Here is a 12,297-nt window from a genome sequence, read left to right on the forward strand (position 1 = left end):
CCGGTTTAGATCACAATTTATTTGAAGACTTCTAATCGTTTACTTTTATTTTATTTTTTAATGTGAGACCATTCGAATTTTCGATTACACAAACCAAATCCAGAAAAATTATCAAACTGCTTTACATAATTTATCTATAAGAATTGCTTCTGTTAACCGAACCGGTTTTCAATTCATCTAAGCGGATCTCTTTCCGGTTCAGAACTGTAAGAATTGCTTTTACCAATTTACACGACCTATACCAATTCAATTTAGGCATATTGACTAAATGATACAATCAAATCGGTTATTTCCCGGTTCGACCATCCATTATGATCTCCAATATGACATCGTTCAAGTGATCAATGGGACCAGGCAAGCACCAGTGCAGACAATCGTTCTGTACCTTCGCGTTCTTGTCCTTATCAAACGGCCTGAACTCTCGGTATGGACCTGGATGCCCATCGGGTCGAGTCAGCAACATTCCTGCAAAATCCAGAAGCTTTAGTTTCCCACTCTCCTGACCCATCTCTGCAACCACTCTCTCGAATTGATTAATCTCCACATCTCTCAGTATCTTGTTCAAGACCTTCATCTCGACCTCCTCCTCGCTCACTGGTTCTGTTTTCTTACAGGTCCCTCCGTTATGCCACTCACCATTTTCAAAGTGATCGGGTATCGAAGTGCGGAAGAAGACCATGCCTTTAGTGTTAGATTTTGCTATGAAGTCCATAACATGACGCAACGATGTATTGTAAGCATAGTCAAATCCTAAATCCGTCAAGTTAGAACTTTCCGGGCAGCCATGACACCCAACGGGATTTGCATTCTCGTGGTAGACTGCGGTTTTCAAGAACCACTCCCCGGAAGAGATGATCGCATAGTCAAGGCTCGGTAACAGATCAGTCCATGTATTGTCGAGTTTGTCAAGGTGAAGCTGGACTGCAGCTGATGAAACACCGTTTGAGTCTTCGAAGATGGCAGCTTGCACAAGAAAAGGTGACCAAATGTTGGATACTGTGAGGTTGTAAAAAGGGAAATTCCAACGCTTTGATCTATAGTTCTCATCGTGATACACTTCTACCGGCTTTTCAACCTGAAACATAGAAAAGACCAATAACAACACTCTTCAATTACAAATCTTTACTTTTTTAAAAGTCTGCAAATAGATAGCAAAGCAACAGTTAAAAAAAAAAAAAAACTTACTGTAGATAGCAGGCAAAGCAAAGACTCGACATGATTACGGGCAATGGAGTCACCAATTATAGCCCAAGATTTATTCCTCATAAGCTGAAGAAATCTCCGAGGATCAAAACGTGGCAAAGAGCAATCATGAGGCTTCCATTTCCAGTAGAGAAAACCAGAGTCAGGCCGGCCATTGGTGATGCAATTCTGGTGACTGTCTACAACGATACCACATGACCCATTGGTATAAATTGGTCCCAAAGGATCTCTGATCCATTTCCCACTGAATAAATCACACTTCTCCACCTCAATATCTGATAAACAACAAAGCAAGATTCTTAGCACCACCTAAACCTAAAGGTTTCACTTAGTAAGTAAGAACACAACTACTCTAACTAAACACTATAAACAAAAACACAGATGAGAATCATTAACTACAACAAATCTTTGATTAAAGGGCTCATGAATCAGAGACACTACAGATTACAAAAGATCATGATCCCCAAAACTTGGTGAATTTTAAAATCCCTAGATCTCAGAAGTTTCCGCAAATACAAGATTAGCAAAAAACCACAGCGAAATCGTAGTTTTGATTGTGCTAGAATCTAATAATTACCTCCAGGAATCTGATCCTCGTTATCTGATAAGATAACCGACGGCGGAGAAATCTGAGGATCGGAGTCTCCGTTCACCGACACATGAACTGGGTGAAATTGGCCGAATTGGAAGACGAAGAAGCGAAAAGCGAGACAAGTGATGAGAGTAGCAGAGACGAGTTTTATGAGAAATGTGTTTTGCTGAACGTTAGAGATTGATTCCCATTTTAGCTTCATCTTCTTCTTCTTCTTCTTCTTCTTCAATCTCGTTTTGGGATTTGAAGAGAAGTAGCGAGATGATGTATGATGATGTTACGGTTTTTCTTTTTTTGGTCAGCAAAGGGAATTAGGACTGTTGACTACGTGGTTTAATAAAGCGATAAATTAAATGAATTAACAAATTCCAAAAATGATTAATGAGAATTTAAAGCTTCTTATAATTAATGCTTTGTGGTGTTGATGATGCTTCTCTCTCTCTTCTTAATTAATTCATTTTTTAAAGCTTTCATACATATTAAAAAAATATATTAAATTTTGATTATAAATGCATTACCTTTTTAACACCTAACAAAATTTTGATTATCAATGCATTACCAATAAAAAAAAAAATTTCTCTTTTTAAAAATTTACAATTTATCATCTATATTTTTAGGAAATTATTAATGTTTCTTTTTTTGGAAAGAGAGAGTACATATTTTTCAAATAAATTTTCCCCTAAAAAATGGATTTATAAGAACCCAAAGAGTTATAATAAAAATTAAAATTGTAAATGTGATTTTTTTTGTGAGAGTCTAGTGGGAAGAAACCGATTTGAATACAATCTCATATTTCTTCATGCCCTGAATCTGTCTATAAGTGTAAAACAAATAATTTGGATGATGAAAACCATTATTTAAACTAATTTCGATTTGTTCAAAAACTAAAAACAAATATGAAAGAAATTATGGGTAACAAAATTAGATTGGAAAATTTGTTTTGTAAAATTTCTCTTCAAAATGGATATTTCTAAAATTCAGTGTTAAAAAAATATATTAAAGATGAACAGAAACATATATTTAGAATAATTAAGTGTCATTTAACATGACATGATTGAAAATTTGTGTAATTTAATTCAATTCACATATTCTCACCAATTTGAATAAAAATGATTTCAGGTTGGATAAATGCCCAATTCAAAACATATTTCTAAAAGTTTTGGAATATTATAAAAAAATAAAGAGGGTATAAGACTGAAACATATAATTTTGTATTAAAAATCCATTAGTCAAACTAATTTCCATAAAATACAATCATATCATGAAAATTTTAGGTAACATGACATGATTGGCAAATTTATATAGTTAAATTCAATTCTCATAGTCTCATCAATTTGGATAAAGATGAATAAATGTTCCACTTTAGAACTGATATTTCTAAAATTCATAATTTTTTTTTAATTGCTTAAACTTGAAGATAATAGTTTACAAAGACAGTTTCAGAGATAACCAATCTAGAAAACTGATCAAAGCAATTTGCCTTCAGATTTAATGATCGTGGGATCATAAATAAAAAAAAAAGTGGGAAAAAAATCCGGAACAAGCTGAATTCATCTATGAGATTAGAGAACGCCGGTCATTTTTCAGGTTTCTACACCAATACAACAAGGTCTACATAATCCGTTTCAAAACTCTTACAAATAAGTCTGCCATAAAAGATATTCTCAATGCCCATATCACTACTTAAAACTCTAAATGCGAGGAAAAGAACTAGGACATTGATAAAAAAGTTATAAAGAAAATTTGAATAATTTTTTATTAATTTTATAAAAACTAAAATATCCATACAAAAAGAAATTCTGGTACCTCTCTCTTATTCAAATAATCTCATATTAAAAATATATATTCACAAACTGATACTAATTATTTAAAAAAAAATCGATTATACGATGGAAAGTTCTCGACGGATACGGTAAATATCATCCCAGTATAGACAAGGCAGCTAAAAAGTAAAAACAGCACAAAAGATACTAAAAGTTACCATAAGAAGTAAACAATTAATTAATTTGAATAATATTACTTAATTACAAACATTATCTCATCATCTTCATTTACAGGGGGAATCAACGTTTTTAGGTAGAGGGGACTTCTCTTCTTCTCCCTTTCTTCCATCTTTAGGTTTCTCTTCAAGTTTCCGTAAGTATTTCTCTAGAAAAATCCCCTTTTTATCTGTTTCATTGTGTATATACGTTCTTGTATGCTTGAAAAAACCTGACTTTTTGCTTTAAATAATCTGGGGTTTAACCACAACACCCTCTTCGTGTTTACTCTCTCTGAATCCTCCGAGACCCATTTTGGTTTTTCCACAATCTGAGCTCTCAGCTCAGAACTGGTTTGAGCTTTAAGCATTGTCTGTTTAAAGCTCTCGTCTTCATGTTATTCTGTTGATGATCGATAAAGATCGGATTTTTAGCCTAAAGAAGAAAAAAAAACAGAACTTTGGGGGTTTTAGGGGTTTTTGTAGATTTTTTTTTTGGTGAAGTTTTGAGTTTTGGATTAAGCTTTTTGATGTTTTTTTCAGGATTTTGTTTTGGACAATTTCAGAGAAGAACAGAAAACATGTTTGGTCTAGAGAAATCGATTACAGTGGAGCATGAGATCTTGAAGGAGAATCACGAGACTTTGGTGAAAGATTACGAATGTCTTCAGGAAAGGATTAAGCACGCTGAGGAGACTTATGAGGCTCTTAAGTTGCATCTTCAGAAGAAAGGTAAGGAGCTTGAGGAGAGTAACAGACGCTTGTTTGATGAATGTGTGAAAGAGAGAATTGAGAAGGAGAAAGTTAAGAAAACGTTTGAGGAGATGAAGAAGACTATGGAGGTTGAGAGAGATGCTATGGTTGATGAACTGATGACTAAAAACAATGAGCTTTTGTTGGTGAAAAGGAAAGAGGAAGAAGAGTTGGTTGAAATGGAGAATAAGTATGTGGAGTTAGCTGAGAAGTTTGTTGTTGTTGAAGAGGAATGTGAACTCTTGAACTCGCTCTATGATGCGGAAGTGGTAGCAGCTTCGGTTACTCATAGTGCTGTTGTGTCAGAGATTGGTGAGACTGATAATGTTGTTGGTGAAGGCGAGAATGAGGTGAATCATAATGCAAACAACGCTGGAACAGGTATTATGCATAGGCATTTATGTGTCCAATAAGTTTAAGATTTGCAAAATCTTGATCTTGAGTAATAAAGTGATGACCTTTTTGTTTATGTCTCTCTTTGTGTGTAGATGCGATGATGATCAATGACGAAAGCGAAGCTGAACATGATAAACCTCCAACTCCAAGAGAGAGTAACATAAGCTCTCATCAGTCTGTGGGCAATAACCAAGAAGAACAATGCAGGAACAGAGAAAACTCACCAAAAGAGAACCGAGCTTTGGGAGAAACCTCCACCCCGAGAAGTAATATTAACCCACCACCGAGTTCTCCTTCATCATCGTCTTCGTCATCAACATCATCATCATCATCTTCTGACGGCTATGAAGTTGTGGTTAAGCTGCCGCGTAACTGGCCCGAGTGGGCAATCCCTAAAGGTCCCGGGAACAGTTCCAACAAGTCTTAGAACATTTCAGATGCAGAGAACTAAGAGAGCCAGAAGAAGAAGTGAATTTATAAGCTGCACTCATTATTAAGTTAAGCTATAGTAGTTATGGCAATCTTCTTACATATATATATAGACATCTTAATGCTTTTGTTTTGTCTAGGAGTTTATATCAAAATCTCTCATTTGAGAAACTAGAAACAAACAAGTCTAAATTTCGTGAGTAATAAATAATAGCTAACAGTTTCTATCTTGCGAAAGTTAAACACCATACCTCAAATTGCATTAACATTTGAATCCTTAAAGATGGCATTAGCATTGTATAAATGTCTTCTTTCCATATTGTTAAGCTCTTGCTACAGAATTCTTGAAATCCATAGTACAAGTTCAAGACCATACAATACGTATTGAGTAATTATAAGAACATTCAGGGTCAGTTTAATTTTTTTGAATCATCGGCATAATCAATCATTCATGAGTGTATGTTATTTTTTATGAAAAATTGCTAAAGATAAAAAGGATAAATTAACTAGATTCGAAATTAACATAAACGTGGCAATAAATATGATGAGAATATAATTGATTATGAAGTTATTACCATCTTAAATAGAAGAAATCAAGCGTTTAAAAACAAAAACTCACATGTGAAAGAAATTTCTCTATTATTTATTTGTGTAAAAGCAAATCTCTTTTGAGTTTAATTAGCAAAATAATTTTGCATAATTTGAAATGTAAATAGATATTATACAGATACCACATTACTGAAATCTCAAAAGTATTGGTACATTTATGTAAACATTGAGAAACTAAAAGGACTAATTTGGATAATTGTATTGTATCATCTCTCTATCTAATATCGTGTTCGTATGCTCTGTCGCTTACTTAAAAACAGTCAGAATTTATTTTCTGCCTTAGAAAACTTTCTTTTATCGGAATCGGCGTTTTTTTTTTTTTTTTAAAAAAAACAAACTCAAATAATCGTCGTTTTGTTTTTTTTTTTTTCAGATTTCTTCTGCTCGCTTCTTCTCCAACCGCACCACCGCCTTGTTTTTTTTACTTATCTTCTTCTTCCTCTTTCCTCCTTCGTTTGATAATTTACGTCGGTGGATCTTTGTTGTTGTTTTTCATTTGCTTGATAGATTTCGTCAATGATTGGCTTCCTCCCGCGATTCGTTTTTCGCGGCTCGTCTTCTTCTTCTTAATCATCTCTCTCAGGTAGAAGCGATACTGTTTTTTTTTTTTCTTGGAAAATATCAAATACGGATGGATTTAGAAGGTTTTCACACTTATTTGCCTAATTTGGGGTGATGAAATAGTCCTTTTATGTTTCTGGAATTGTTTTTTACAAATTTGTTTCTTTTTATTAGAAGTGGGATTGTGTGAATGTTATTAGTATTGTTNTTTTTTTTTTTTTTTTTTTGTTTCCGGATTAAGACCTAGACGATTTCTGAATTATATAGCTTATCTGTTTTTGTTCCTGTTGATTTTGCTTTACTGGCTTTGTTTAGAAAGCTAGTTGTAAGGGCTTTACTGTTATGTTCTTTGTCAAATCAATCGTGTAATACCTTGGAATGATCTTAGTGGTTGAATTTTTTTATTGTGTTTTGAGTGATACAGGGAATGATGGATGAAGGTTCAGTAGGGGATGTGAGTAGGATTGATGAAGCTGATGTTGCTCACCTCCAATTCAAGAATGTTGACCAATCTTTTAAACCGGAGACCTGCGAAATTCTGGAAATCAAAGAAGTTCAGGTTGAAAGAGATGAAGGTTCTCCTGATTGTTCGTATGGTGTCATAGCGGAGTTTTTAGATGGTAAGAATGGTGGTGAGGACCGAGTTGAAAACGCACCATGTTCTAGCCGGCTGAATACTAATGATGTGGGTGATGTTGTTGAGGAGTTGACTGTTAAAACTTGTGAGGGGTCGAGCATGGCCATAGTTGGTAGACCAAGTAGTAGAGCTAGATTAGAGATGAATCGTAGTCAGTTTCTGCAACGTTTTCCTCTAGATGGTGATTTACCTGGTAGCAGTTCTATGGGTAAGAAGGAAATTGGCAGGGGAACGCCAAGTATCTGGAGAATTCCAGGCAAAACGTCTTTGCCTGAGATTTCGACCGGTCAACTGGCCATTACTGTTAATGGTGAAGCTAATGAACATTTGACTAATGTTGAACGAAATCCTGTACCACTAGAGGCATTGGCCCACGATGGCATCAAGACAAAGATTATATCGCAGTCTGGGTTTTCTCGGTTTTTTGTTAGAAAAACATTGAAAGGCAAGGGAGTCACTTTCAGAGGCCCGCCACATAAGAAATCTGAAGCTGGCAATGTGGATCAGCAAACTGTAGCTAGTTCTGTTAGCCCTTTAGTAGTATCGAATACTTCAGCAAATGTTTCTAGCAGCATCCCTTTGGCGGCTTGTGATGGTTTGCCGTGCTTGCCTTCCAAAGCTAGTAAACCATCTTCTTGTGCTAACCCTTCAGATATACATAGGGGTTGTGGAGGTGAAGGTTTAAGTCTGAGAGAATGGTTGAAGTCGGAGCGGCAGGAAGTTAATAAAGCAGAATGTATGTATATCTTTAGGCAGATCATGGATCAAGTGGATTGTTTTCATTCTCAAGGAGTTGTTTTATGTGACCTACGGCCATCTGTGTTCAAAATTTTCAAGGAAAATGCAATCAAGTATGTGGGTTCAGGTTCTCAACAAGAGCCTTTTGACAGCAACCTGAACAAAGAGACTTTAAGTCAACTCGAAAATCCTCTGGTTAGAAGACGGTCAGGAGATACTTCTAGTCCCTGTATCCCTGCAAAGAAGCAGAAGTCAAGTGGACCAAGCTCTAGACAGTGGCCAATGTTTCAACGCGCTGGTGGTGTAAATATCCAAACTGAAAATGGTGATGGCGCAATACAGGAGTTTCATTTCAGATCTAGTCAACATCATTGTAGTACAGCTACCGGTCCTTTCACTTCAATGAGTGAGCAGTTGGAAGAGAAATGGTATGCGAGTCCTGAGGAGCTCCGGGGTGACACTCGCTCAGCCTCTTCAAACATCTATAGTTTGGGTATTCTTCTTTATGAGGTATGGATTAACTTTTTATAATAGCATATGTGGTGTGACATCTTTATTGTAGCTTTTTTTGCCTGCAATTGTGAACAAATCCATGAGTTGAAATATGGAACCGCATAGCCCTTACCCCGAACCTACAACTAATGTGTTAAACTAATGTAGCTTTGTAAACTGGGCCATAGCATGTTCAGGTCATGTTTGGCTTCCCTGGTTTTACACTAACAAATATTAATCGTAAAATTTTGGCATACATGTCACGGCTCCAGTTTGCATTTGACTTATGTTGATAGGCAATGTGGTCTGAATAACAAGTGCATAACGAGGCTTCATCGTACAGAATTAGATAGTGTAGCATGTTCGTAATGTTATGCTAACTGTGAAGTTTCTTGTTGACAGTACAGTTGGCTGCATGGCTTTTGTATATCTTGATCTCATTGATATTCTAATTTGGGGTTTTTCTGTCAGCTGCTTAGTCAATTTCAATGTGAAAGAGCTCGTGAGGCTGCAATGTCTGACATCCGACACCGAATTCTTTCTCCCAAATTTCTGTCAGAGAATCCAAAGGAAGCTGGATTTTGTCTTTGGTTACTTCATCCAGAATCTTCGTGCCGGCCATCAACCAGGCAATGCAAGCTCTTTAGCTACAATAATCTTCAAATGATAGAAAGCACGTTATCAAACTTTTGTATGTTTGTTTCTGATGACAGTTTAGGCTATAATTCCCTAGTGAGGCTATTGGAAGATAACCTTGATATATATCACACATTAAATGTACATATGCACCAAATGTGGAGGTGTTGTTCTCCTAGATGTAAACTAGGGAAGATCGCCTCGGTAACATATTCAATAGTTAGGTTCTACTTTGAAAAATATAGTCTTTGTAGTAACCGAGCTCACCTTATGTTTCAGTAGTCTCCTTCCTGTCATGTTTTATTCGTCGAGATTGTGAGTTTGCTTTATCTCTAAATAAGTTTGATGTTGTTATGTATCAGGGACATCTTACAATCTGAAGTAGTCAATGGAATCCCGGATTTGTATGCTGAAGGCTTATCTTTATCCATTGAAGAAGAGGACGCGGAGTCTGAACTGTTGCAGCATTTCCTTTTTATATCCCAAGAGAAAAGGCAGAAGCATGCTGGGAAGTTGATTGAAGAAATTGGGTCCTTAGAAACAGATATTGAAGAAATTGTCAAGAGACGTTGTGCCATAAGGCCTCTGTCTCTGGAAGAAGCTTCTAGCTCATCTCCTGCTTCTAGTGTACCTGAAATGAGACTGATCAGGAACATTAATCAGCTTGAAAGTGCTTATTTCGCAGCAAGGATAGATGCCCATCTCCCCGAAGCACGTTATAGGTTACGCTCGGATAGAGAACTGCTAAGAAATTGTGAGAAAACTGTAGCAGAAGTAGAAAACAGCGAGACTTGGAGCTCAGATGATCGTGTTGGGGCGTTCTTTGATGGATTATGCAAATATGCTCGACATAGTAAGTTTGAAACTCGGGCTGTGCTGAGGACCAGCGAGTTGAACAGCACTTCAAATGTTATTTGTTCTCTGGGATTCGATCGGGACGAGGATTATTTTGCTACGGCTGGTGTGTCTAAGAAAATTAAGATATTTGAGTTCAATTCCCTATTCAACGAATCTGTCGACATTCATTATCCAGCCGTAGAAATGCCAAATAGATCAAAGCTCAGCGGCGTTTGCTGGAACAACTACATTAGGAACTATCTAGCTTCCTCTGATTATGATGGTATTGTCAAGGTATATGAACCTTTGAAGATGTATATAGATTGGTTATCACTTGATGGGTCCTTTATTTTCTTTTCTCTAATGAATACAAATGTTTTATGATGGATCCAGTTATGGGATGTGACAACAGGACAGGCCATTTCACATTTCATAGAGCATGAGAAGAGGGCTTGGTCTGTTGACTTCTCTGAAGCTTGTCCGACAAAGTTAGCCAGTGGAAGCGATGATTGTTCTGTGAAGCTATGGAACATCAATGAGGTATGCTTTTCTCTATCTATCGTCGTAGAAGCTGTTCCTAGGAAAGATTATGGTTCTCGGGTATCCAATCAATTAATCCCCCAAACCGGGGAAGCTTAAGCGGAAATTGAAGAGTAAAGTGATACATGCATAGGTACAATATGGTGGATTATGTCGTCTAATAGCTACTCCTACTGAGATAGCTGGCATATATACACATGAATTTATAGCACTTTGGATTATACTGTTATGTTGTTACGCTTATATATCAGCCTTGTTGCTAATAGACAATCTTCTGGCATGACTGTGCAGAGGAACTGCTTAGGAACAATCAGGAACATTGCAAACGTCTGCTGTGTCCAATTTTCTCCACAGTCCTCTCATTTGCTAGCCTTCGGATCATCAGATTTCAGAACGTACTGCTACGATCTACGGAATTTAAGAACTCCTTGGTGTATACTGTCAGGGCACAACAAAGCAGTTAGCTACGCAAAATTCTTGGATAATGAAACCCTTGTCACAGCATCAACTGACAACACGTTAAAGCTTTGGGATCTTAAGAAAACCACTCACGGTGGCCTCTCCACAAATGCTTGCAGCTTAACTTTTGGTGGCCATACAAATGAGAAGGTAGCTAATTCTGAAACTCAAATCTAAGTTAACCCTTGTAATGCTTCTCTTTTTTTCATCGTGGTTGATTTGTGTTTCCTTACCTTTTTCAGAACTTTGTTGGTTTGTCTACTTCGGATGGATATATAGCTTGTGGCTCTGAGACAAATGAGGTATGTTCCTACATACTTGGGTACACATTGATATTCCTATAGAACTTTGTGGTCTAATTCTCCCTTTCTATTATCCCTCAACAAGCATTGCCACCGAGTGAAAGTTTGATTCTCAACTTAATTAGTATCTCTAGAGTTACTTCTTCTTGATGCACAAAAGTTCCATAATTCTGTCTATTTCTACGCAACGGATGAACTAACCAGTTGCTACTAAAAACATAATATATAACTAGAAGGTCATAAGAGCCCGATGATAGAAAAACCATGGTGAATGAATATAATTTCGTATACTGTTGTGTAGTGATCTCTCTGATTGAGAAAAATGGTGTTCCTTTTTTTTTTGCTCAGGTGTATGCCTATCACCGGTCTCTTCCGATGCCCATTACCTCGTACAAGTTTGGTTCTATCGATCCTATATCAGGCAAGGAGATCGAGGAGGACAACAACCTATTTGTTTCAAGTGTTTGCTGGAGAAAAAGATCGAATATGGTTGTTTCAGCTAGCTCAAATGGGTCCATCAAAGTTCTACAGTTAGTCTGAATCCATATATACATACAGAAGAAGCTCAGGTATCAACCCAAGTTCTTATAACGGTGTTGCGTATGAACAACAAGCTTCAACACCCAAAGAGATATGATCGAGACATCAATCTAACCGTACAGTGTTGGAATGATTATAAGATAGTTTATCTATATCCTGCTGGAGTTTGACCTCAAAAAGGGGTAATGGGAATGAGAGAGAAGAGCTATACTTGCGTTGGTCTATATAGTTGTGGTTTGATCAGCGGTTAGGGGGTTATTATACCGCTGATGGGTATACGTAGTAAGGTAAAAGAACTACTTTTTGGTGGTGTTCTAAAGTTTTTTATTTTTCATTTTTTTTTTGTTGGCTTCTTAATAAGATCCCACTTTGTGATGTAAATTTGCTCTTATAGTTTTTAAGGTAAAATACCATATCCTGATGTATATATAGTTAATATGAGCTGTAGTCCTACAGGTGATTCTCACACAAAAGTTTTGTTCGTTTCTAAAATATATTTGTTTTGGATTTTGTAATTGTTTAAATTTTTTGGTTCCACAAAATTTTTTACTCAAGAGTTTCAGTTCAACAAGTTTCTCAAATGAGTTGTGAATTC

At 36.4% G+C, this 12,297-nt stretch overlaps 3 protein-coding genes across 3 annotated transcripts; 2 read left to right on the plus strand and 1 right to left on the minus strand.

The window, feature by feature from the left end:
• On the minus strand, positions 107 to 2,117 carry LOC104707399 (protein trichome birefringence-like 23). The gene is made up of 3 exons (XM_010423745.2): positions 1,781 to 2,117; positions 1,186 to 1,478; positions 107 to 1,075 (listed from the first exon to the last, which is right to left on the minus strand). The coding sequence occupies exons 1-3, from the start codon at positions 1,995 to 1,997 to the stop codon at positions 287 to 289; spliced, it is 1,299 nt and encodes a 432-aa protein (XP_010422047.1). The 5' UTR covers positions 1,998 to 2,117; the 3' UTR covers positions 107 to 286.
• Positions 3,849 to 5,543, plus strand: LOC104707400 (uncharacterized protein DDB_G0284459-like). The gene is made up of 3 exons (XM_010423746.1): positions 3,849 to 3,931; positions 4,317 to 4,907; positions 5,015 to 5,543. The coding sequence occupies exons 2-3, from the start codon at positions 4,355 to 4,357 to the stop codon at positions 5,347 to 5,349; spliced, it is 888 nt and encodes a 295-aa protein (XP_010422048.1). The 5' UTR covers positions 3,849 to 3,931; positions 4,317 to 4,354; the 3' UTR covers positions 5,350 to 5,543.
• Positions 6,233 to 12,212, plus strand: LOC104707401 (protein SPA1-RELATED 2). The gene is made up of 8 exons (XM_010423747.2): positions 6,233 to 6,543; positions 6,946 to 8,406; positions 8,860 to 9,017; positions 9,387 to 10,155; positions 10,255 to 10,401; positions 10,693 to 11,010; positions 11,103 to 11,162; positions 11,511 to 12,212. The coding sequence occupies exons 2-8, from the start codon at positions 6,949 to 6,951 to the stop codon at positions 11,700 to 11,702; spliced, it is 3,102 nt and encodes a 1,033-aa protein (XP_010422049.1). The 5' UTR covers positions 6,233 to 6,543; positions 6,946 to 6,948; the 3' UTR covers positions 11,703 to 12,212.

The sequence above is a fragment of the Camelina sativa genome, chromosome 8, assembly GCF_000633955.1.
Source record: "Camelina sativa cultivar DH55 chromosome 8, Cs, whole genome shotgun sequence".
NCBI lineage: Eukaryota > Viridiplantae > Streptophyta > Magnoliopsida > Brassicales > Brassicaceae > Camelina > Camelina sativa.

What these genes read in the sequence shown, in the direction of transcription:
- LOC104707401 (XM_010423747.2), top strand. Translation starts at nt 6,949, where the DNA reads ATGATGGATGAAGGTTCAGTAGGGGATGTGAGTAGGATTGATGAAGCT. An exon ending in ATTATGATGGTATTGTCAAG is followed by an intron (nt 10,156 to 10,254) that starts GTATATGAACCT and finishes TGATGGATCCAG; the next exon opens with TTATGGGATGTGACAACAGG. An exon ending in AGCTATGGAACATCAATGAG is followed by an intron (nt 10,402 to 10,692) that starts GTATGCTTTTCT and finishes ATGACTGTGCAG; the next exon opens with AGGAACTGCTTAGGAACAAT.
- LOC104707399 (XM_010423745.2), bottom strand. Translation starts at nt 1,997, where the DNA reads ATGAAGCTAAAATGGGAATCAATCTCTAACGTTCAGCAAAACACATTT. An exon ending in CGAGGATCAGATTCCTGGAG is followed by an intron (nt 1,479 to 1,780) that starts GTAATTATTAGA and finishes GTTGTTTATCAG; the next exon opens with ATATTGAGGTGGAGAAGTGT. An exon ending in TGCTTTGCCTGCTATCTACA is followed by an intron (nt 1,076 to 1,185) that starts GTAAGTTTTTTT and finishes TCTATGTTTCAG; the next exon opens with GTTGAAAAGCCGGTAGAAGT.
- LOC104707400 (XM_010423746.1), top strand. Translation starts at nt 4,355, where the DNA reads ATGTTTGGTCTAGAGAAATCGATTACAGTGGAGCATGAGATCTTGAAG. An exon ending in TGCAAACAACGCTGGAACAG is followed by an intron (nt 4,908 to 5,014) that starts GTATTATGCATA and finishes CTTTGTGTGTAG; the next exon opens with ATGCGATGATGATCAATGAC.